At 41.4% G+C, this 25,305-nt stretch overlaps 1 protein-coding gene across 1 annotated transcript in view; it reads left to right on the top strand.

The window, feature by feature from the left end:
* Positions 1 to 4,668: 4,668 nt before the first annotated feature.
* Positions 4,669 to 25,305, top strand: part of LOC310951552 (cryptochrome-1-like) — a 30,651-nt gene continuing 10,014 nt past the window's right edge. Inside the window, exons 1-9 of the mRNA XM_083919832.1 lie at positions 4,669 to 4,807; positions 9,349 to 9,513; positions 19,398 to 19,506; positions 19,686 to 19,828; positions 19,906 to 20,090; positions 22,381 to 22,469; positions 22,723 to 22,863; positions 24,223 to 24,534; positions 24,666 to 24,817. Coding sequence (XP_083775958.1) covers positions 9,356 to 9,513; positions 19,398 to 19,506; positions 19,686 to 19,828; positions 19,906 to 20,090; positions 22,381 to 22,469; positions 22,723 to 22,863; positions 24,223 to 24,534; positions 24,666 to 24,817 — 1,289 coding nt within the window. The 5' untranslated portion in view covers positions 4,669 to 4,807; positions 9,349 to 9,355. The remainder of the gene's footprint in view (positions 4,808 to 9,348; positions 9,514 to 19,397; positions 19,507 to 19,685; positions 19,829 to 19,905; positions 20,091 to 22,380; positions 22,470 to 22,722; positions 22,864 to 24,222; positions 24,535 to 24,665; positions 24,818 to 25,305) is intronic.

Below are 25,305 nucleotides of genomic sequence, written 5' to 3'. Positions count from 1 at the left end.
GCACAACATATCTATACAAAGGCAAGTATTACTCGTCAAAATGAAAAGCACAGTAAGGCCGTATCAAACAAAGTAAATGAATAAAACAAATGGGGAAATAACACAAGAACCTACACTTAACATAAGAACATTACACCATATGAAGAAAGGAGAAGTCATGTTAAGATGGATGGATGGATGGATGGATGGATGGATGGATGGATGGATGGATGGATGGATGGATGGATGGATGGATGGATGGATGGATGGATGGATGGATGGATGGATGGATGGATGGATGGATGGATGGATGGATGGATGGATGGATGGATGGATGGATGGATAGATAGATAGATAGATAGATAGATAGATAGATAGATAGATAGATAGATAGATAGATAGATAGATAGATAGATAGATAGATAGATAGATAGATAGATAGATAGATAGATAGATAGATAGATAGATAGATAGATAGATAGATAGATGGATGGATGGATGGATAGAGAGATAGAGCGACAGATGACTTTATTTATCCCCGAGGGGAAATTAGGTCATCGTATCAGCGGTACAATACAATCAGAAATACAAAATATAAAACACAATATAAAACATAAAATACAATCTAAAATACAAAATATGGGGCTTGTGTGAATGTAGAATAGTGTGTCATTGTGACAAGAATAGAAATATAAATGATACCATAATAGGCTTTTGATGTAAACCTTGTTATAGTATTAACCAGCAGAAGCACATTCAGCCACAGACTCATTCTCCCCCGGTGTAACGCTGAACGCCGGAGGAAGACTTTTCTTCCGGCGGCCATCAAACTTTATAATTCATCTCCCCCTGGTCAGGTAAGGAACAGTGGAGACACTGTATCCTGAAAATGTCACTTTGTCACTTTATACCATCACTGCACCACTTTATTCAGTTGTACTTTATTCAGTTACTTCAGTAAGTAATGCTGCTATACGACACTGTCACTTTATACCACCACTACATCACTTATTTATTTATTAATGGTACTGTAACTATCTGCTGCTACACTGATCACACTGTCCTTTTGGCCGCGGCCAAAACCGGTTTTTCAGCTAAAGTCTAGTACCTTTAAGTAGTGTGAGCGCACCCGCTCCGCGCTCAACTGGGGCCAGCTGGGCCGCCACGGCCCGCTTGAAAGAGGTGGGCTTTAGCGGAGCCGTTTGCACATGTACGAGCACGAGCGTGCGCACGTGTACGAGCACGAGCCCTACGGCAGTAGCGTTATGTCCGCCTGTTCGGACATGTAAATAGAAGGACGGACCATGCGCGGACATTTAACAAAAACAACAATGGTGGTGAAAGGTTCACGTTGTGTTTACTGCAGATTTGGTCGGATGAAAATATTCAAAAACAGTCGACAAGACGCACAAAAACTCCGAGGTCTACGGAAAGATTTGTAAACAAAGCCACACACGCGATCAATGCGTGTGACGTGTTACGGCGTGATGGCGTATGGACAGCAAGAAGCATTGGCCGAGGCCCAGGTAGTGTGAGTACAAACGGGGCTGGAACGCGGGGGGGAGAGGGAGGGGGGACAAGTACCCTAAAGTCCGGGTCGTGGTCCGGGAGGACAGTGTGATCACGCCCTTACTGTGCTTTAGGACATGCTGCTACATTTCACTGTGGTTTACTGTAACTTACTTAAGTACGAAATGCTGCTACACTCCACTGTGCCATACTGTCACTTAGTTCTGTAGGACATGCTGCTACATTTTAACATTTTTAACACTGTTTCAATTATCGCTCCTTATCACTTATTAGTTTTTACTTATTTTATTTCAATCTGCTGCTAAACTGAACAGTGCGTATTGTTGTATATTGTATATGGACTTGGACTTGTACTTATAAAGCGCCTTTCTAGTCTTCTGACTACTCAAGGCGCTTCAGAGTGTCTGTCACAATCACCCATTCACACAGACATTCACGCTGATGGCAGTGGACATCTACATACCATCTAATCTGATCTGATCTAACCATTCACACCACATTTACACACCCATGCACAGCACGGGGAGCAATTTGGGGTTCAGTGTCTTGCCCAAGGACACTTCGACATGTGGACCGGGGGGGGGATGGGGATCGAACCACCAATCTCTCGAACAGAGGACGACCCACTCTTCCACCAAGCCACAGCCGCCCTCAATATAGTATATACCTACGCTTAACCACGATGTCTTTTGCACTCTGTCACACTTAGTTCATTGCTTGATTTATCTGACGTTAGCTTTGTTTTGATTTGATTTATGTTTATGCTTATTGTTACTCTGATCCTTTTCCACCTTTGTATTGAAACTGTTGCAAAATAATTTCCCCCGGGATAAATAAAGCTTCTTGAATCTTGAACAGGGGGAGTCAACAGCCTTGTTTGGTACTGTTCACTTCAGAGATATAAAGGGGAGTTTGGTCTAAGGCTTTTGTCAACTTTTGAAATATTTCAAAACACAAAAAGCTCTCATTTTGACAGGTCAGTGGTCCCTTTAAAGAAAGCAAGACGCTTTTAATTACCCTCTCTTTCATTAGCCGTTCCTGGCAGCTGCTAGGTGCGATGCTCTCCCTGTGGAGGGACTTCCGCCATGCCTCTCAAACGTGATCCGGCACCATTCATGTCACCGCAAACCGACCAATGGGAACGCCAGATTGGAAGCACTTCGCCGCTCACGTGTGACAAGTTCAGTGTGGCGTTCTAGTACAGTGGGAAAGAATGGTTGTCAGATTTGTTTTATTAAGGGAGTGATCACACTGTCCTCCCGGACCACGACCCGGACTTTGGGGTACTTGTCCCCCCTCCCTCTCCCCCCCGCGCCCCAGCCCCGTTTGTACTCACACTGCCAGGGCCTCGGCCAATGCTTCTTGCTGTCCATACGCCATCAAGCCGTAACACGTCACACGCATTGATCGCGTGTGTGTGGCTTTGTTTACAAATCTTTCCGTAGACCTCTGAGTTTTTGTGCGTCTTGTCGACTGTTTTTAAATATTTTCATCCGACCAAATCTGCAGTAAACACTCCACCTCCGCACCACACCAACGTGAACCTTTCACCACCATTGTTGTTGTTGTTAAATGTCCGCGCATGGTCCATCCTTCTATTTACATGTCCGAACAGGCGGACATAACGCTACTGCCGTAGGGCTCGTGCTCGTACACATGCGCACGCTCGTGCTCGTACATGTGCAAACGGCTCCGCTAAAGCCCACCTCTTTCAAGCGGGCTGTGGACGCTCCGCTGGCCCCAGTTGAGCGCGGAGCGGGTGCACTCACACTACTTAAAGGTACTAGACTTTAGCTGAAAAACCGGTTTTGGCCGCGGCCAAAAGGACAGTGTGATCACGCCCTTAGGGATTCACGTAGAGTCTCGGGCTGAAAATACAACCATACGAGCTTCTCTTTGATTTACTCTATTTCCTGAAATTATGTTATCACGATCGGTGATAATCGGTAATCACCTGCGCAAAATCACAGCAAATGCGGTATTTTTTAAAAATAAAACGAAATAATCCACACTGAATGAACGTTGTTGTTGTTTTTTAAATGATATGTCATGCAAATTATACGAGTGCACGGTCTGTTATTGTCTTGTGTTTATTTATACTTTTTAAAAATTATTTTAATCTTTACTATTGCCTGTTCTTTATGTAGTTTTCATCTACTGATGTTTGTGGTATAGTGATCGGTTGCTGAATATGTGAACTATACACGCACTGATGTTTTTCATGTTTCGTCTCATTCTACCCTAACTATTTACTTATGTTATATGTTAGTTAATGACCTAATTATTTACTGTGACTACGTCTTACATGGATTGCTGGGAGGGAGAGTTGAATTCATGTTGAATAAAAAATCAATAAAGAAATTTGGACCAAAAAAAGAATAAACGTAAAGGCAAGGCAAGGCAAGGCAGCTTTATTTGTATAGCACTTTTCATACACAAGGCAGACTCAAAGTGCTTCACAGCACAACATGTCATGAGTTAAAATGCATTACAGGAAGACAAAGAGAATAAAAACACAGACAATAATCAAAACAGTGCGGACGTTAAAAGTGCAAAGGTTTAGCAGAAAGCTGAGGTGAACATAAAAGTTTTCAGTCTAGTTTTAAAAGTGGTCAGAGTGGGTGAAAGGAAGTTTATTCCAGCTGTTTGTTGCATAATGACTGAAAGATGCTTTCCCTTGATTTGAGTTTACCCTGCGAACCACTAACAGATTGGTCTCAGAGGATCTTAGTGATCTAGGAGGCTTATGTAGTGGGAGCATATCAGTGATATACTTCGGTCCTAGACCATGTAGTGATTTATATGTGAGCAGGAGGATTTTGAAATCAATTCTCTGACGTACAGGAAGCCAGTGTAATGATTTAAGAATTGGTGTAATGTGCTCACGTGTTTTGGTCTTTGTTAGAACTCTAGCAGCAGCGTTCTGAACGAGCTGTAGCTGCCTGACAGCATTTATTTATTTATTGAGACTGTCATGATTTGTCCTCCATACACATCGTGACTGACAGTCACTCAGCCCTCTGACTGCTCCGAAAAGTGTGGACGCTGTCAACAAGTGGACACTCCGGTATTTATAAAGCCGTTGTTCCGTGAACGCAGCATGAGAGTGGGGCTCAATGTTCGGGGCATGCGCAGTGAGGCAAACTCTTATGAAACAAACTAGTGCAGCAGCAGCAGAAAACAGGTAAACGGAGGTTATCCCCGGGCTGTGGCACTGCTCCGAACATCAAAACAGACGGAAGAAATGCTACTTTCTTTGGGCTTGACTTAAATATCACTTCCCGGGAGCCAGCGCAAGGTAAGACGGGTGGTTTTTGACAGCGTTGGGTTTTTTTTAAAGGGGAAAACCGGCTGTACTTTCTTAAACAGCGCCGCTGCTTACATAAGGCTGGTTCTGGTGACCCCGTTTTGCTCTAATGATACGGTCTTGCCAGAGCTTGTACTTCTCGTATATTTTAATGAGACCTGTTTAAGTGTGACACCATCAGCAGCTCTTTATTTTAACGTTACTTTGTATTTTTCTTTTTAATTTGGGGTAAAGTTCACATGTTATATCTGTCCCATTCAGAATAGACTGTGTGTGACCTAATTTCCATTAATGCAGAAGTCATAGAAGCCATTACTGTGTCTGAGCAACAGACTGTTTTCAAAACATCCCGTGCTCTCTGGAAATATCAGAATCATAATAATTATTATTTTTAACTAAATGTTTATGTTTACAATAGATTGAATTGAAATTGTGAAAATTTTGATGTCGGTGACATCGAGTGAGCTTTCAAATTTAATTCTGATTTCTAATTTTACTGTTTTATTGTAATGTTTATTTTTGCAGAGCATCAAAAAGCTTTTTTGGGTTGCATGCTTGTATGAAATGTGCCATACATGCATATACATTTTAGTTAAATTGTTCGTTATTGACCTAATGAACTGTGGATATTTGTAAGGCTCACTCGCACTCCTCTGGTGTCTCATCCAGCCCCCTGGCCCTTTTCCAAATATTGCAAATATTTACACTTATATGACGTTACTGTTAAGGCCGAGTTGGATTTATTGCATTGACAACGCACGAGTCTGGTCAACACTGATGATGTTTGTGATTGCGTCAAAGGGGCGCACCACAAAATCTGCTGGGTGTTACTGTGCCAGAGGAAGTGACATGTTTACACTCTAAAAAAAAGCAATGTGGCAAAAATATGGTGATTTTTTTTTATGGTAAAATGGCTTTCATACTTGTCACGTTCACCCATTCACACTGATGGCGCTGGACATCTACATACCATCTAATCTAACCATTTACACCACATTTACACACCCATGTGCAGCACGGGGAGCAATTGGGGTTCAGTGTCCTGCCCAAGGACACTTCGACATGTGGATCGGGAAAGCTGGGGAACAAACCTACAATCTCTCGAATGGAGGACGACCCCTGTATTCAATTCTTGGAAGCTTTTTTCTTTTTCTTTCTCAGTGCTGATGAATGTCAACACAGCAGGGACCTCCTTACCGTTTCCACTTCAACTTCTTCTTGTGCCAGACCCTGCTTATTGTCACCCTGGATATCCAAAATGGATTCCTAGTGTGACCCAGTGTCAGGACAGTCAGAATAAACTCATTATATGCATCTAAACATCTTAATCATAATTCCTCTGGAGATAAAAAAAAAAAAATGTGCAAAACATTTAGAAAATTTCACTTTGGCGGAATGCGGTGCAGCCCGAGTTGGTGTAAATGGGTTTAGTTTTAGTTTAGATATGTTTATTTTGAATATGTGAAAAAACAAAATTATCATACATTAATGGGCAGTCAAAGAAAAGGAAAAAAAAACAGAGAAAAATAAATGTACAATAAAGTATAACAAAGTAAACTGAAAAATATAAATTCTGTTTACATATCCGAAAAGGAGTGGGAAGAAGTATAACTTGTTTTATTCCACCCCTTTTTAATAAATATTACTGAAATAACACTTAATGAAATATTTTGCCTACTATCTATATAGTAATAATAACAATAATAATAACTTCCATTTGTCATTCTTCAATATATTAAGCAAAACACCGGACAGGACGGCGTCTCAGAGCGTGATCACACTGTCCTTTTGGCCGCGGCCAAAACCGTCTTTTCAGCTAAAGCCTAGTACCTTTAAGTAGTGTGAGCGCACCCGCTCCGCGCTCAACTGGGGCCAGCTGGGCCGCCACGGCCCGCTTGAAATAGGTGGGCTTTAGCGGAGCCGTTTGCACATGTACGAGCACGAGCGTGCGCACGTGTACGAGCACGAGCACGAGCCCTACGGCAGTAGCGTTATGTCCGCCTGTTCGGACATGTAAATAGAAGGACGGACCATGCGCGGACATTTAACAACAACAACAACGGTGGTGAAAGGTTCACGTTGTGTTTACTGCAGATTTGGTCGGATGAAAATATTCAAAAACAGTCGACAAGACGCACAAAAACTCCGAGGTCTACGGAAAGATTTGTAAACAAAGCCACTCACACGCGATCAATGCGTGTGACGTGTTACGGCGTGATGGCGTATGGACAGCAAGAAGCATTGGCCGTGGCCCAGGCAGTGTGAGAGTACAAACGGGGCTGGGGCGCGGGGGGGAGAGGGAGGGGGGACAAGTACCCTAAAGTCCGGGTCGTGGTCCGGGAGGACAGTGTGATCACGCCCTCATTCCAGGAAATGCTCTGGGTTGTTCTTATTTCTTTAAACCAATCATAATCATCGGGGAGGAGAATGCCCTAAATGCGATGACATCGTATGTCCTTGTCCATTTATAAACAGGCCCTGTAGTTTCAGCGGGAAGATATGTGCTAATGAATAAACAAGAATAAACTCAAACAATGTCAAGCAAGGAAATATTCTTAAACTGATTTTTACTTATCAAATAGACAAGTACAACCGTACACCTTCTGAATTGAAGTTTCTCCACTCCCTGAATTGTGATGATCCTTGTTTACTCATCCATCGTAAAACGCACTTCATTCAAACAAACCATGGTACGACCACAATCAAAGTCTCACACGGGACCAGACGAACAAATAAAGGATCCAACATACAAACAATTACTTTGCATTGTTAGAAATTGTCATATTGTTCGAGCTTGACAATTCATTCTCGTCCTTGGGAACAGTTTTTCAGCAAAATAATCTGAACATTCACAAAGTAGCTGTTTCCCCCTCAGTTGTTTTGCGGATAGAGCACCGCTCTATATCTACTGTATATGAGGTGATAAAACTTAGAGCCATTGGTCCAACAAAATCTACCAATTTTGTTCTTGAACTAAGCTTCTCCAGCTTTTCATACATAGAATACACACACAATAAATACGTGGAAAACGCACAAATTACTGTGCATAGCTTTTCCTTGATATATACGAAAAATAGTTATTATAATTAGGCTACTCCTAGTGCATAAATAAATCGACTAATGAAATTGTTTTAAAATAAGGGCGTGATCACACTATCCTTTTGGCCGCGGCCAAAACCGTTTTTTCAGCTAAAGTCTAGTACCTTTAAGTAGTGTGAGCGCACCCGCTCCGCGCTCAACTGGGGCCAGCTGGGCCGCCACGGCCCGCTTGAAAGAGGTGGGCTTTAGCGGAGCCGTTTGCACATGTACGAGCACGAGCGTGCGCACGTGTACGAGCACGAGCACGAGCCCTACGGCAGTAGCGTTATGTCCGCCTGTTCGGACATGTAAATAGAAGGACGGACCATGCGCGGACATTTAACAACAACAACAATGGCGGTGAAAGGTTCACGTTGGTGTGGTGCGGAGGTGGAGTGTTTACTGCAGATTTGGTCGGATGAAAATATTCAAAAACAGTCGACAAGACGCACAAAAACTCTGAGGTCTATGGAAAGATTTGTAAACAAAGCCACACACACGCGATCAATGCGTGTGACGTGTTACGGCTTGAAGGCGTATGGACAGCAAGAAGCATTGGCCGAGGCCCTGGCAGTGTGAGTACAAACGGGGCTGGGGCGCGGGGGGGAGAGGGAGGGGGGACAAGTACCCTAAAGTCCGGGTCGTGGTCCGGGAGGACAGTGTGATCACGCCCTAAGTTTCAGTCGCTAGCCTAATCAAATCAACTAATCGTTCCAAAATGAAAGATCATATAAATACCAAAATTTAAATCAATACGTTAATTCACCGTCTTTCGATGGAATCGTATCGTAATTAAATCGTATATCGGGATACACGAACGCGTTGTCTAAATCTATAATAACTGACTCAAAATTCTCAGAAAATGCAGTGTGAAATATTTTGAGTTTATATTTCACACCAACGTTCTTAATAAAACGTGAAAATACTTTGATTTGTTATGTATATATATTAGCATATTTATTTATTGAATTACCAGATAACATGCTAAATCATGACACATATCATTATCCAGAAATGAAATGGTCTATATCCCGATGGCCACATTGTCCAGCTCTAACTTCTCTTTTTTCTATAATTTTCTTACCTTTGACTGCTTGAGTTGGCACAGTGAAAGTTTAATTTTGGATCCAGTTCCACAACAATCTCCGAAATGTCTAAAAATGTCTCTGCCTACAGTAGAAAGCATCAATACTCGTTTGTCCATAGATGAGATGGTGTTCTGCTCACTGCGGTTTTTCTGTCACGTCCTACGCTTGTTGGCAGCTGTTACAACTTGAGTTATTATCCCTCCTGTTGGAGGACATTGAGTTTTTCTCTGCTGCAGCATCACGTTCTGTTCTGTACACGCAGAGCCGACGTCTTCATTCAGCTCCTTAAAAGAAACACCATTCACGTGTCCTTCGCTGTTCGCTTCCACTTACTCTTCTTCTTCTTTCCGCTTTCTCTCCTCTCAGAATAAAAATGGCCCCGAATTCCATCCACTGGTTCCGTAAAGGCCTCCGTCTCCATGACAACCCGTCACTACTGCAGGCGGTCAAAGGTGCGGGCACGGTGCGCTGCGTTTACTTCCTGGACCCTTGGTTCGCAGGTTCGTCCAATGTCGGGGTCAACAGGTGGAGGTAAGATATATATTTATTCGTCTTTTTTTGTCGTTGTCCGCGATATGAATACATCTTTTAACAAAACATTTAATGCAGATTGGGGTGATTTTAAAATGGTGTCTTCCTTACGTGGTTTGTCCAGCAGAGCTTGGTCGGCAGTTGAATGACTACTGATCCTCATTTAGTCTAATCTATTTTGTTTTTAATTTCTTCTTTATTTTCTCATTGTTCATGCATGTATAATAAGGTTACAGCAGCTTCCTGAACACCTTTTGCAGAGTCCTATCGGTGCAAAATTCCATTTTCTACTATTCTATTTTCATTCCAGCTCAAAAATTCCCTAAATCAACACGGCCACCATCTCAGTAATCGTAATACCCCCTTTATAAAATTGGTATCAGTCTCAAAAATCCCATACAGGTCGGGCCCTGGTCTGTCACGAGTTGTATCGTAAAGTAGGAACTGATCTTATCATCTTATCATTGAAGCACTTAAGAAATTTCTTTTGTCTAAATGCGTGATTCACAACCAGGAGGAAGATAGGAAAGAAGAACATTCTGCTACACATTCGTCTTTCCTCAAATCATGTGAATTTCTTGATTAAAATAAGCTATAAAAAGCTACTTTACACTCCCTGTTCCTCAGCAAACAGCAGACAGACACACTTAACCCCCTTTTCCACCAAAAACTTGCATGTATGTTAGAGCTGCAACAATTATTTTCATTGTTTATTAATGTGTTAATTGTTTTCTCCATTAATCGATTAGTTGTTTGGTTTATAAAATGTCCGCAAAAAAGAAAAAATGCCAATCATTGTTTCCCAAAGCCCAAGATAACTTCGTCAATATGTCTCGTTTTGTCCACAACTCAAAGATATTAAGTTCACTGTCACAGAGGAGGAAAGAAACCAGAAAATATTCACATTTAGAAGCTTGAATCAGACTTTTTTTTTCATCAAATAATTGCTCAAAGGATTACTATTTTGTCCTGGTATGTTGATTGTTACCTTTTCCCACTAAAGATAAAAGGCAGATGTCATGGGAACAAATAAAATTATCATATCCATTCAAACGGTGATGATTTGTCAATGTTGCGTTTACAGCTTGTTTACACTGCCCCCATGTGGGCAAAAGAAATCATATTATTATATTATTACAGGTTTAGAAATAGTTTGCTTCTAAGCTTATCCCTGCAATCTCAATTTTGACAACTACAAGAAAAAATGTGAATTTCATATCATATTATGTCCTTCTTCTTTTCGTTTCTCTTATCACTTTTAATATAATAATGATGACGTCCAGTCACAGAGGAACTGCTAGAAGCTGTGACTCACACTTGATGAAGAGAACAATTAAAGAACCACACAGCTGCAGTGCCTCATCACACAACATGGTGTCAGCATTTCTCTGCTTTTGAAGCATCATTTGTTGTAGGTTGAGGAAGACTTTTGTTTATTGTCTGCTCCTACATGGGTCAGAATTGAGATAAAAGAAATACATTAATTTAGAGTTGTTAAGAATTGTTTTTGGTCAGTCTTGCTTTTGATCGCACTACAGACACCGTAATTAAAAGTGGATTTGGCCCGCATAAATAAGGATTTAAAGATCTGACCTGGTTGCACTTGCTCAGCTGTCTTCACAGCCACAGGATGCCCTTTTTGTTTTCGTTTCTGTGCACGTAATCCCCATTATAGAGGTCAGGTCAGCAGGTATACTTAAGACTGGATGAATAGGTCACAGCAGGAGTCTGTCTTCTCTAAAAGAGGCACACTCAAAGGGGGGGTGGGGGTCTTTTTAAAGTAGGCTATAAGAATAGGTATATGTGTGTCAGGGATAGAAGAGGTCTCTAAGAGTGTTTGTTAACCATCATATCTGCTCTGCAGGCGAGGAGAGTCGATATCACTCCCAACATTCATTGTTCGCTGGCCCGTTAATGCTTTGAGGTGCTATTTGTAGTCTCCTGCAAAAGAATAGTCAATACTGAAGTCAGGGACCTTCTGATACCTAGCTGATTGTTAAATGTAAACACAGCGGCAGCAGCAGCACCCAGGCAGGAAACACACATCAGTGACACACATGCCCGTCCACCGCTCCCAGATTCCACTGGTGGAGCAAATGCACTTCCTTATTTCTGTCAGTCTGTCTTAATGTTGAAACACAGACTTCTCTGATATCTGCTCCGCTCTAGCTTTCCCAACTTTTGTACACAGATACGGTCATGTTAATGGTGCAAAATGATGTGAAGTTTCCTATTTCTCACCAAATATATGTACCTAAGTCCTCCGCAAACCTGGGGAAAACACTTGAAACTGTCAAGTTCACAATTAACTAACTCCAGTTAATCGACACTTTAAGAGACACCTAGATCATTTTACTCAGTGCACAGCAGGTTAGATGAACATGCAAAATAAATAAAATAAAGTGTATCTACTAGTTAGTAAGCAATATTTAAATCTTTTTCCATTCATTAGGATTTTAGTGGTTTTTCCTTTTTTTAAGGTGGTAGGTCATGTTCGTCTAACGTTACTGACGTGTTTTAAGGTGGTAGGTCATGTTCCTCTAACGTTACTGACGTGTTTTAAGGTGGTAGGTCATGTTTGTCTAATGTTACTTACATGTTTAAGGTGGTAGGTCATGTTCCTCTAACGTTACTGACATGTTTAAGGTGGTAGGTCATGTTCCTCTAACGTTACTTACATGTTTTAAGGTGGTAGGTCATGTTCCTCTAACGTTACTTACATGTTTAAGGTGGTAGGTCATGTTCGTCTAACGTTACTTACATGTTTAAGGTGGTAGGTCATGTTCCTCTAACGTTACTTACATGTTTTAAGGTGGTAGGTCATGTTCGTCTAACGTTACTTACATGTTTAAGGTGGTAGGTCATGTTCCTCTAACGTTACTTACATGTTAAAGGTGGTAGGTCATGTTCCTCTAACGTTACTGACATGTTTAAGGTGGTAGGTCATGTTCGTCTAACGTTACTGACATGTTTAAGATGGTAGGTCATGTTCCTCTAACGTTACTTACATGTTTTAAGGTGGTAGGTCATGTTCGGCTAACGTTACTTACATGTTTAAGGTGGTAGGTCATGTTCCTCTAACGTTACTTACATGTTTTAAGGTGGTAGGTCATGTTCCTCTAACGTTACTGACATGTTTTAAGGTGGTAGGTCATGTTCCTCTAACGTTACTTACATGTTTTAAGGTTATAGGTTTTTTGGTCAGCCAGTGATTGGCAGCCCTAGTTAATACTTTTTATTAATTCTGACATATTGTTATTTTTAACTGTTCATAATTTGATAGAATATCTTCTGTGTCTATAGCACTGCTGTACTAGCATGTTTTCTTAAATAACCAAGTCACTCGGCGGTTCGATCTCAAATTGGTGTATGAATGTGTTAATGAGAGGCAATGTAAGGCGCTTTGTCTGGTGAGGTAGAAAGGCGCTATATAAATGCAGTCCATTTACCATTTGTAGACTTTAAGATCTTGACTAGAATTGAATATCCAGTTCTTTGTGTTTGATGAAAGTCTGTCTGCACAGCCTGTTTTTTTTTTTTTTTAATGGTCCCACAGGTGGCACAAGAGGGTTGAGGTGGTTAAACTTTATCGAGGCAATCTGAAGTGAGTCAGTAGCCCTTAGGAAATAACAAAAAATGAAATGACTCATTTGTTGTGCTGCGTCAGATGGCATTTAGTTGTGGGATTGTTCATGTTGGCAAAGCTCCCGAGAATGATCATTTTCTCGTCTTGGAAGAAAAGTAGCCTCATCTTATTTCACATTTTCAATTGAATGTGGCAGAAAATTGCTGAATATGCCCCACTTATTTGGGACAAGGAAGTGCAACAAACACACTGCTTTCACACTGGAGGCTACAACAACCCTGTTTTTAATCTGCAGAAACTAAAAAAAGCTGCATCATAGGTTCACAAGATAACGTACAGAGGTGAAATCAAGATCAAAAATAATTTATCGTATACCCTAGCACCCAAAGGCTCCAACAGCAACACTGAAAACCTGTCCAGCTGCCCTGACACCTGCAGGCCTTTTTTTAACACACCATTATCTCATTAGGACTGTTATTTTTACCTTGGACTGGCGCCTGAAATGTCTCGTAGGTCTGTTGTGCTGAGATTAAATTGCTCCAGTGACCATCCTATTTTATAAATGGAAAGCTAATAGCATAATAATATGCTGTTATGAATGTTCTGGCAACTTTTCCAGTTACCATAAGAAGCCAGTTAGCAGTCTTTCTTAACTTGTGTTACCATGTAGCCTCACCCGTGTTCAGTGCTTTTATATCTACTGCTGTTTAATCATCTATTTAGTCCTTGGACTTGCTGACTTGAGTCCTCAAGTCCTCAGTTATTGGTATCATTATAACTGAGCAATGTGATAACAGACAGCTAAAAAAGAAATGTCAAAGTAAAGTAAAAGGTCCCTGAATTGGAACAAACATATATATTTTACATAAAGTTACCAACTTCAGCTTTAAGGGTAGCTTTCTGTTGTCAAAGCTCCACCTCCACTGTTAGGCCTGTAAATAATGCAGATGTGTGCCTTGTTTGCTCGTTCATCACCTTTTTCGCCCACTTCCTCTGTATTTGAAGTATCTCATGTAAAGGTCAGACATGATTGTGGGATGGTTAAATGCTGAAAGAGCTCTCCAAACTGTAGGTTATGGTGATGTGACTGAAAAAGAAGGTCTAATCTTTATTGATAACCTTTTCCCTGATGTCTTAGAACCTAAAGTGTTTCTTCATATTGTGTTAGTGTTGTCTCTGGTTATTGTCCATAGCTTAAAACGGATCAGGCCTTTATAGAATAAGATGGGGCGTATTATCTGCTCTGTCTATTTTCCATTTTTGTTCATTTTCTTGCAGTGGGGATTGTGGGTTGCCAACATTTTTCTATAGGTTCAGGCTCAATCTACATCGATGGATATAGATACACTGTATGATCCCACAGGACTGAAAACCTGACATCAGTCCGGTCAAAACAAATGTAAAAGATAAATAAGAACTTCAGAAATACTAGTAAAATATGAATTTTATCAATGCACAAGGAAGTGTTCTCTCTTTCTTTCTTTTTTTCCCACATTTTCTGGCATTGAGCGCCGCTTTAATGGCAGACGGAGCCAGGGATCCAAGTGCTCTGTGACCAACGCCATAGTGATGCATAACATAGCAGTGCCAGGTAAAGACATGGCTACAGAGCAAAAAAATGAGGCTAATCAATTGTTTTTCCATCAAGGGGGGAAAAAAGTGAGAATAGTCTGTGCAAGAAATGTAGGTTAGTGTGTCAGTGCATGAAATTTAAGTGGTTATGTGATCGTGACCTACTTAAGGGGAGGCTTTCTTACACAGCAGATGCACACTGGAGAGTGTGTAGGCAAAGATAAAAACACCATACAGTGCATCTGCTTGAAAGAAAGTCACCAATACATTATCTGCTAAAAGTGCAAGATCAACAGATTTTTCCCTTCTAGTGACTAGGGTTGAGCAGTTGTCCTTTTGCTCCGAGTTTTTATAAAGTTTATTTTTTCTTCATCGTTAATAACCTGTTCCTTGAGCTTAATGATTACTCTGCACTATCAGTGAATACAATACTTTACATTTGTGCAAAAGGTTTTCACATGACGTATATTTAGTTATAAAGGAATTGAGTATTTTTTGCATTTTGCTACTTACTCACTGAATATAATGCCTTTGTTCCTGGAAATAGCCTGGTCCCAAATAGCTAGCTGTTAGTAAATGACGTGTGTGCTCTGACACAAGTATGTCATGGCAGGTGTGTAACTTGGGAACCGAGGAAGCACCGTCGAGGCTGAAGTTGTAAAGGGATGAGCGGTTCTCGAGAAAACTGCAAGTAGCCCAACTCTCGACTTCTGAACAGGCACATTTTCAACGGGCACTGCAGTAGGATGCTAAAAGCTAAAACCTCAAATCCGATGACATGAGTAAATATGGCAGATCTCTACTCCCCATAACTGTGCAGGATGCAGTCAGGAAACTGTACAGGTGTGTAGTGGAGGGCAAAATGAAGACAGAGTTTGAAAATGGCTCAAATCCAAGCAAGGGTGCCAGAAGTAGGGGGATAGAAAGTTGGGAAGGGGTCATTGCCCAACACAATTTACGCCCCCTGGCCCAATTTGGCGTCACAACTGGTGTGATCCCATCACAAAATGGTCTCTGGTTATTTTTGTTAGCAGTTATCAGGTAGAATTTTCTTTTTGTTTGTGATGAAAAGTATTGGTGGGTCAGTTGAAGCTAAAACACATTTTTAAACATTTCCATTTAAAAAAAAAAAAAAGGCAACACCTCAGTTGACTTCAGAGGGTTTTTCACACACAGAAGTCTTAAAAACATATTTGCTTTTTCTTAAGACTTTCAGCTTTTCATTCACCCACAACGATTATGTTATTGTTATTTCTCTACTCCTGCTGAGAGACAATAAATGTGAGAGCGCAAGTGTGTGCGCACACAGAAATGAGGGTACTCTGCTTTGGGATTGTGTTGTCGAGAAGTCCATGCTGAGTGTGTGTGTTCGACCAGATGTAGGCCAGAGCAGTTATATAAGGACTGACGTATGACCAGGCACACACACACACACTCACGCATTGTACACACACATGCAAGCAGGCAGGCATCCAGGAACAGTTAGAGGAAGTGTCTAACCAGGCGACACACAGACACAAACACGGGCTCACAAAAGTGGAAGCGCGCACTGATGATCACACACAGACGTTCATGTGTGGGGCATTTTCATGTGCACGGACCCACACGTACACACCAGATGGTTCGGATGAATGCATGAGGGCAAACATTTTTATTCACTGCACAAACACACTCACACACACACATAAATCAGCTGATAATATGTCACCCAGAAGGATTTGTTGAGCATCTCTGATATCTTTTGAATGCTTTTTGTCTACTGAGACAGAAGGAAGACATGGGTGGAGAGATGAAATGCTTGTTTGGACTAACTTGGTGACATCGTTTTGCAAATACAGTTTCCATGGTGATGGATGATGTTTTCAGAAAAAAACAGCTGTATTGACTGTTTGTAGCTCAGTTTCACTCAGTTCGGATGCTTTAATACTGTTATTGGCAATCTGGGGCGTTTAATGGCCTGTATGTGGCCAATTAAACACTTTCTTTGGTGGGATTGTGTGAAGGGATTTCAGACTCCTCCTGACCTCTGCATCTAAAAATAAATCAAAATCCTAACAGTTCTGGCCCACTGCTGCATGAAATGACTCAAATGATCATCAACAGGTAGTAATATTGTTGCATGGAGCCAGATTTCCTTTATCTTAAAGTCAGTGTTTTTTAAAGTTTTTTTAGAATATTTATTTCTGGTTGGATGCCTTAAATAAGGTGTGTGGTTAACATAGGCCTAAGGGATTTTAACGCCTTGTTCTACAAGATAAAAATACATCGGTAAATACCCCAACTTGTGTATTTTGAAGCTTGTGTGTGTCTTTAAAAAAAGGTGGTTGCTAACAAGTGGCTAAATGAGACAACAAACGTCATCACTCTGAACAAGCAAATTCAATTTGAAGCTTGTTGGTTGTGTGAGTTCATCTATAGCCTTTATCTTGCTGAGCAAACGTATGATAAACTTTTGTTATACCCTGAAATAATCCAAACCCATTAAAAAAAATCCCATTGGCTTTTTGTCGAGGGTACCCAGGGGCAATGCTCACTTCAGGGTTGGCCTACAAAAATAAGTCATCCCTGCAGAATGTGGTTTTGACAGGAAATACCCTGAAATCTGAACCTTATTAGTTTTGAAGCTTATCCCCCTACTTTTAAATTGACTTGTGTCATTTGTCTTGTTGTTGTGTGCCTATCATCTAATTTAATTCAAAACCAAAGCCTTAATTAGAATTAACTTTGGAAATTTGCAGAGGGCAGTGTGAGCTTATCTACAAAAAGACCAACCCGGCTCCCAGACAGGTTTCATTATGGTTTTTAGCTCGTGTTATAAGCAGGCATGTGCCACAAGTGTGAGCGACCTTGCTGCCCAGCTCTGGCCGTCTGTGTGCGGATTGGGAGCAAATGGAGCTTTGCCTCTGAGCGATCCCTCCTTTGGTTTACTGATCAGGCTAACAGGGTCAGACAGGAGGAAAACAAACTGAACAGAACATCGCCTGGCTGTCTGGCTGTCTGCCCGGCTTGCCGACTGTCTGATTTGTCTGTGATGCTAACAGTACTGCTAACTATTCAAGATTCAAGATTCAAGAAGCTTTATTTATCCCGAGGGAAATTATTGTGCAACAGTTTCGATACAAAGGCGGAAAAGGATCAGAGTAACAATAAGCATAAACATAAATCAAATCAAATCAAAATAAAGCTAACGTCAGATAAATCAAGCAATGAACCAAGTGTGACAGAGTGCAACAGACGTCGTGGTTAAGCGTAGGTTTATACAATATACAACAATACGCAGCGTGCAGTTTAGCAGCAGATTGAAATAAAATAAGTACAAACTAGATAAGTGAGAAGGAGCGATAAGTTATAAGTGTTAAAAATGTTAAAAATGTAGCAGCATTTCCTACAGAACTAAGTGACAGTATGGCACAGTGGAGTGTAGCAGCATTTCGTACTTCAGTCAGTTACAGAACAGGACTACAGGTCAGACGCAACGCAGTCTAGATGGGTGCGCCTCAATAGTTTGACCTCTGATAATGCAGAGGTGGTATGGCGATGGAAATAAAGAGATACCACACAGTGATCATTAGCTTGATAACATAATCCTGACAGTTTTTAGTTCTCATATCAGCTTTCATCCTTTAGGTGATCTTGGAATGTTCTTTTAAAGTTGTAGTATTGTGACAAAATGATCTTTGCCTTATTGTAAAATGAATCAGCTACAAGTCTTTTCTAACTATATTCAAAGTCCAATATTCTCTCTCCTTTAGCTCTGTTTTTCGTCTCCACCATCTCCTGAGGAAAATATGTCTCGTTAGCTCCTGAATGCTCCACTTTGTTTACTTGTCTTTTTAATGTTTGCTTCTGAGCAGCTGCAAGTTCGCTACATTCCACAAACTCGTTTTTTTTAGTCTAGCTCATAAAATGTCAGTCTGAAACATTTCGTTTTGTCCTTTCCTGAGTTCACCATAAAAGCAGAAACAAAAGTGAATGAAACCCTTTTCTCATTAACTTCAGAAAATGCCCAAAGAATCCGGTCCTGACAATAATATAAATGTTAGAAATAATATTTATTATATATTTATTATATAAAACTGATAGAAATAATAATGTACAGTATGCCTAAAAAATCCTGGATGACACATCAAAGGACTTTGATGTTTTGATTCAGGAAGAGAGACACAGAGGGAATTTTATAGTTGGGTGGTGGTATGACATAAAGCTCTTCATCCCCAACACACTCTTAGACAATGTTTTTTTCCTTTTCGTTAACATTGTATTATTAAAGCCAATGTCGGTTTCTATTAACTTTTCATGAAAAAATGGTTTTGTTTTTTTTCATGTTTAATGAAACTGTCAATATATACTGACAGATCTGTGAAAGCGTCATTTATCTCTACATTGACCTTCTGCTCCCAAAGCTCCTCCCAGTTTGCCCCTGATGGCATCTGCTAGTTCCCACCGTGCCCCAAAGAAATCAAGAGCCGAGGAGTCTCTCTCTGACGCACTCGATATTCTGAAACTGCATTGTCTGTTTCCTACTTGGGTTTTTTTTTTCAGAAGCATAGTTTGGTGTACAGTTAAGCTGTACAATGAGAAAGTTTGTGACCAATTAGAGATAGCAGGACCAAAAAGTTGTCCGTACACATTTTGTTGGGTCAAAAGAAAAACCTTTGTTTGACTCCAACGTATTATCAGCAGTAAACCTTTCTTTCTCCACCACCTCTTTGGCTTCCCTCTTCAGGTTTCTCCTTCAGTGTTTGGAGGATCTGGACGCCAACCTTCGGAAGCTCAACTCCCGCCTTTTCGTCATCAGGGGCCAGCCAGCTAATGTGTTCCCGTGGCTCTTTAAGGTCAGCATTGAAAGAGCATTGGCACAAACTCTGATAATCTCATACAAACCGAGTCATTTATCAAGCAAAACATGTCAACCACTCTCTGTTTGCAGCTTCTCAATATTCAGATTTGCAGCTTTTTGCTGTTTTCATATCATTGTAAGTTAAACCAGCATCTCTTTCGGCCTTTGTCTCAGGAGTGGAAGATCTCTCGCCTGACCTTTGAGTATGATTCAGAGCCTTTTGGGAAGGAGAGAGACGCCGCCATCAAGAAGCTGGCCATGGAGGCAGGGGTGGAGGTCATGGTTAAGACATCACATACCCTCTATGACCTGGACAAGTGAGGAAAAATATTACATTTTAGTTTTATTGAATTCGATTTTAGATCCAAATTTGACCGGTCCATGTCCCCCCCAGGATCATAGAGCTGAATGGCGGGCAGCCTCCTCTCACTTACAAGCGTTTCCAGACTCTGATCAGTCGACTGGATCCTCCTGAGATGCCCGTGGAGACTCTGTCGGACACCCTGATGGGTCGCTGCGTCACCCCCGTCTCTGAGGACCACGGAGACAAGTACGGGGTCCCGTCCCTGGAAGAGCTGGGTGAGAAAACAAATACACTGACACATAGACAAGTATAGGCCTGAACCTGAACCACCTAGGTTTCCACATAAGTGCAGCAGTGCTGTGCTTAGTCACATACTCTCTCTCAGTGAGTAGCTCCTCGTGATATTCAGTGTCAGCAGTAAAACTTGGCTGCTCGACATTATTCGCTCACACGTATGTTTCTGCAGTAAAGATGTCGGGAGGTATTTCCGACTTGTTTTTGGAATTTTCTATCCTCCTTGAAAGAGGTTCTTTTATACTGGATTGCCTAATTAAGTTTGTCAAAAGTATCAATACTTCGATACTTTTTCAATACCACATTTCCGAACAATACAATATTCGGTATCAAAGAAGTTTTTTTAAAAAGCACGTCTACAATCAGATTTGCATGTTTTTTTTTTTGCATCAACATAAAATTAACGTTAAAATTCTGGTATTGTGACTTTATTCCTAATTAAAATTCCGGCAATTACATTCATCAAATAAGCCATTAAGAGCGTGATCACACTGTCCTCCCGGACCGAGACCCGGACTTTAGGGTACTTGTCCCCCCTCCCTCTCCCCCCCGCGCCCCAGCCCCGTTTGTACTCACACTACCAGGGCCTCGGCCAATGCTTCTTGCTGTCCATACGCCTTCAAGCCGTAACACGTCACACGCATTGATCGCGTGTGTGTGGCTTTGTTTACAAATCTTTCCGTAGACCTCTGAGTTTTTGTGCGTCTTGTCGACTGTTTTTGAATATTTTCATCCGACCAAATCTGCAGTAAACACAACGTGAACCTTTCACCGCCATTGTTGTTGTTGTTAAATGTCCGCGCATGGTCCGTCCTTCTATTTACATGTCCGAACAGGCGGACATAACGCTACTGCCGTAGGGCTCGTGCTCGTGCTCGTACACGTGCGCACACTCGTGCTCGTACATGTGCAAACGGCTCCGCTAAAGCCCACCTCTTTCAAGCGGGCCGTGGAGGGCCAGCTGGCCCCAGTTGAGCGCGGAGCGGGTGCGCTCACACTGCTTAAAGGTACTAGACTTTAGCTGAAAAACCGGTTTTGGCCGCGGCCAAAAGGACAGTGTGATCACGCTCTTATTGTCTTGGTCTTTTCAGACCAAACTTTTAAAATGCTTTGGTGTTAAATCTCAGCAGAACTTTATTTTTTGAGATTATAAAAATTTAATATGCAAGTTTCTTTTCTCATACATTTGAGTTTTTTTCTGGTAAAATGTATCACCTTTAATCTCAGAAAATATCTAAAATTAAATTGTATATTAACGAGAGGAAACGGAGCTTGGATATTCTATGAGATTTAAATTAACAAGAAAAACGTCTCTATGATTTGTTAAGACTCAAAGGAAATGGAGATCCTTTTTTCTGGATTCAGACGCTCATTAGTCCTCTTTAAACAATCTAAATCCTCACTATTGGATTAATCAGCTCACATGTTCTTCTAAGTTTCTCTCCAGATGTCTGGTTTCCATTCACAAATGGTTACAAGTCCATTCACACAATCTCCTGCACTCTCCCCATCTGCTACCTGCACCTGTGCTACTATTTCACAAATAGATAATATATTTAAGGTGTTAACTCCCTAAATAGTCTCTTAACTCACTAACTTGTTAACCCTCTTACATGCAGTCAGTCAAAATGCCAAGTTCCCATTCACACTCTTATAGTGCTGCAGCCATTTTCTGCTCACACCTGCTACCTAGTGTCCCGGAGTAACTTGTTGGTCGCCTGCTGAGAGCCGTTGTGTAAAATTTAGTAGATTTGTACATTTAAAATCTTCTTCGTATGGTTATAAAATGCAAGAAAAGGTTTGGTACATTTTTTTCGGTTTATCTGTTAATCAATTAGTTGTTTGGTCTATAAAATGGAATTGTTGATCTGTGTCCCAGAGCCTAAGATGATCTGACATGTCTTGTTTTGTCCATTACTACAAAGACATGCATAACTGTGATAGAGGAGGAAAGAAACCAGAAAATATTAATATTTAAGAAGCTGAAATCAGAGAAATTTGAAACTTTTTTTTTTCCTTACACTTTTTTTTTTCTCGAAATCGATTAATTGATTATAAAAATAGTTGTCAATTAATCATCAAAGCAACCATTAAGACGTGGCTCATCACGCTTTGTAGGAGTTATGATCTGGTTTCTGTCGGCCTGGATCAAACTACATGTTGTTATTTTTGGGTAACTGTGCTTCCATAACTGAAGCACTGATGTCTCTTTCAACATGAGAGTGAAACACGTGTGAAACCGGGAAGATTGATCCAGACAATTGTTTTCAGGCTTCGACACTGAGGGCCTGCCCACAGCCGTGTGGCCAGGAGGAGAGACTGAAGCTCTGACCAGGATAGAGCGCCATCTAGAGAGAAAAGTCAGTACCGCACCTCCTGTTTTTAGATTCTATGCTTAAAATAATATTTTGCCCGTATGTTTTGGACACTAAAACTCTCTGAAATGGGAGCCGTGATTGACTAATATGTGACCTTTAATGTGATGATAGTATATGATTTATATTCTGGACCTTATTTATTATAGTATTGACATATTTTACTTTATTATTTATAATCTTTAAAATGATGACCCTTTTTATAACCATGCCCTGCATCTATCCTCTCTTTTTCCAGGCATGGGTGGCTAATTTCGAGCGTCCCAGAATGAACGCCAACTCTCTGCTGGCGAGCCCAACAGGCCTCAGCCCGTACCTGCGCTTCGGCTGCCTCTCCTGTCGTCTTTTCTACTTCAAGCTCACTGACCTCTACCGCAAGGTCAGTTTAGTTTTTTTTTTAAAACGAACACTCTTAGTGAACGTACATCGACGGTGCGCACCAGCCTGGTTCAAGGTTCTCACTCAGTTATTGCACTCCAAAAATGAAATAAACCATTGTTCCCATATGTAACTTAGAAAGACAACATGGGAAAATAAGGTCCAGGTTGAAAGATACAGAAATTCTCCTTCAACGTGTCTGGTCGCTAATGGAAATGCTACGTCATTACAGCTCTAAAGATTTTTCTGATTATCTTTAGACGTGTTTCCATTAGCCCTGTAGAGTGGCCTCCTCACTATGGTTGCCAACTCAGTGAAAAAAATCTTATTGGCTGGCCCGGCTGCCTTCATTTTTCCTGGTGTAGTGAATTTTTTTAGCCCTTTTTTAAAAAATTTAGTATTTTACTAGAACCTGAATAAAATTAGATGCATATTTGAGTGATATAAACACATGGGAAAAAAATAATAATCAGCATTTTTTATACAAAATAACAAAAATTAACAGAATAAAATAAATATCTTCATTCATTCATCTTCAACCGCTTATCCCGGGGTCGGGGTCGCGGGGGTGCTGGAGCCGATCCCAGCTGACATCGGGCGTAAGGCGGGGTACACCCTGGACAGGACGCCAGTCTATCACAGGGCACATAGAGACGTACAGAGACAGACAACCATTCACACCTACGGGCAATTTCAGACTCATCAATTAACCTAACACATGCATGTCTTTGGATTGTGGGAGGAAACCGGAGTACCCGGAGAAAACCCACGCAGACACGGGGAGAACATGCAAACTCCGCACAGAAATGTATAAATGAATATGAAACAACACAAAGCAGAACATAGTACACAATTAATGAAACAAGAAAAGTGCAAACATAAAGTCTGAGTTAAACTTGTAAACAAAAAACACTTGTGCCTCAAAGGCCATGACTGCAGCCTACAGTTGTAGTAAGTCTATTTGTTTTTTCTGTACTTTCTTATTACACAGAAAATGATATTGTTATATATTTCTCCATACAATTCAGACATTCATTGTACTTTCCCATATTATCCTTAACAAGAGGGTTAAAAAACATTATTTTCATACCATATCTGCTTCTGGCGTTGCCTGGTGGACAATAAATTGGTCTCGGGTTCCCCCTGTTTTGGTGTCCCTTATGTTTCTTGTGTCTCCACTGCCCACCTCTGGAACACTGTCACTGCAAATTAGGGGCGTTTTGGCGAGATAGACCTGCCTTATTCCTGGTATTTGACCCTAATGGAAACGCATCTTTTGGTTTTTTTTACTGCCATAATGTTCTGCATAACTCGCCGCCTTTTTAGCCCAATATTCTCCATTCTGTTTATTTTCATCCAGGTGAAAAAGAACAGCTCCCCTCCACTCTCCCTTTATGGCCAGTTACTGTGGCGGGAGTTCTTCTACACCACAGCGACCAACAACCCGCGCTTTGACAAGATGGAAGGGAACCCCATCTGTGTCCGCATCCCTTGGGACAAAAACCCAGAAGCACTCGCCAAGTGGGCCGAGGCTAAGACAGGTTTTCCCTGGATAGACGCCATCATGACTCAGCTGAGGCAGGAGGGCTGGATCCATCACCTGGCCAGGCACGCAGTGGCTTGCTTTCTCACCAGAGGAGACCTGTGGATCAGCTGGGAGGAAGGGATGAAGGTGAGGATACAGGAATGTCCACCTGCTGAGAATGAAGTCGACTGGATGAATGGTTCTTGAGATATGTGAAGGCACTTTGAGAAACCTCTGCGTCAAGTGTGAAACAAACCTGTGTTGTCTTTGTCTTGCAGGTCTTTGAGGAGCTGCTTCTAGACGCAGACTGGAGCGTGAATGCGGGCAGCTGGATGTGGCTGTCCTGTAGTTCATTTTTCCAGCAGTTTTTCCACTGCTACTGCCCCGTGGGATTCGGCCGACGCACAGACCCCAACGGTGACTTTATTAGGTGGGTACCTATTCCTGGCATCGTCCCTGGACGCCAACTGCAGAATAAACATCCTTCTGTCCTCTCCTCTTTTTCTTTTTGCCTGTCACCCTTTTCTTTTCTGTTAAACTTCAGCACTTTAGTTTTTGGAATCCGGCATGCCTTTTTTTTTCTTTATATTTTCAGTGTTCACAGTTTACAAGCCTTTTTATTTGTTTGTGAATGTCCCTTTGGTGATTGTGTCAGGTGCATATCATTAGGTAATAAGTAAGTGTTGCCATCAGATGATTTTTACTGCAACGGCGCAGATTGTTTCTTCTTCTTCTCTGGATGTGCCTCTGTGTTTGTGTTTTTGGCTCATCTGTTTTTTGGGGGGAATTGGGGGAAAAGTTCAGCTATCCCTCTCCCCTTCGAAGATGACTGGTCGTCAGGTGGGCTTGTAACTTGGTTGGCGTCTCATTCGTCAAAAGGGATTCTGACCACTCGTTTAGGGAAATGCAAACGCCTTG

This window comes from Echiichthys vipera (genome assembly GCF_963691815.1).
Source record: "Echiichthys vipera genome assembly, chromosome: 9".
Classification (NCBI taxonomy): Eukaryota; Metazoa; Chordata; class Actinopteri; order Perciformes; family Trachinidae; genus Echiichthys; species Echiichthys vipera.
Note: the sequence above shows the minus strand (reverse complement) of the source record. Positions and strands in the feature narration are given on the sequence as shown.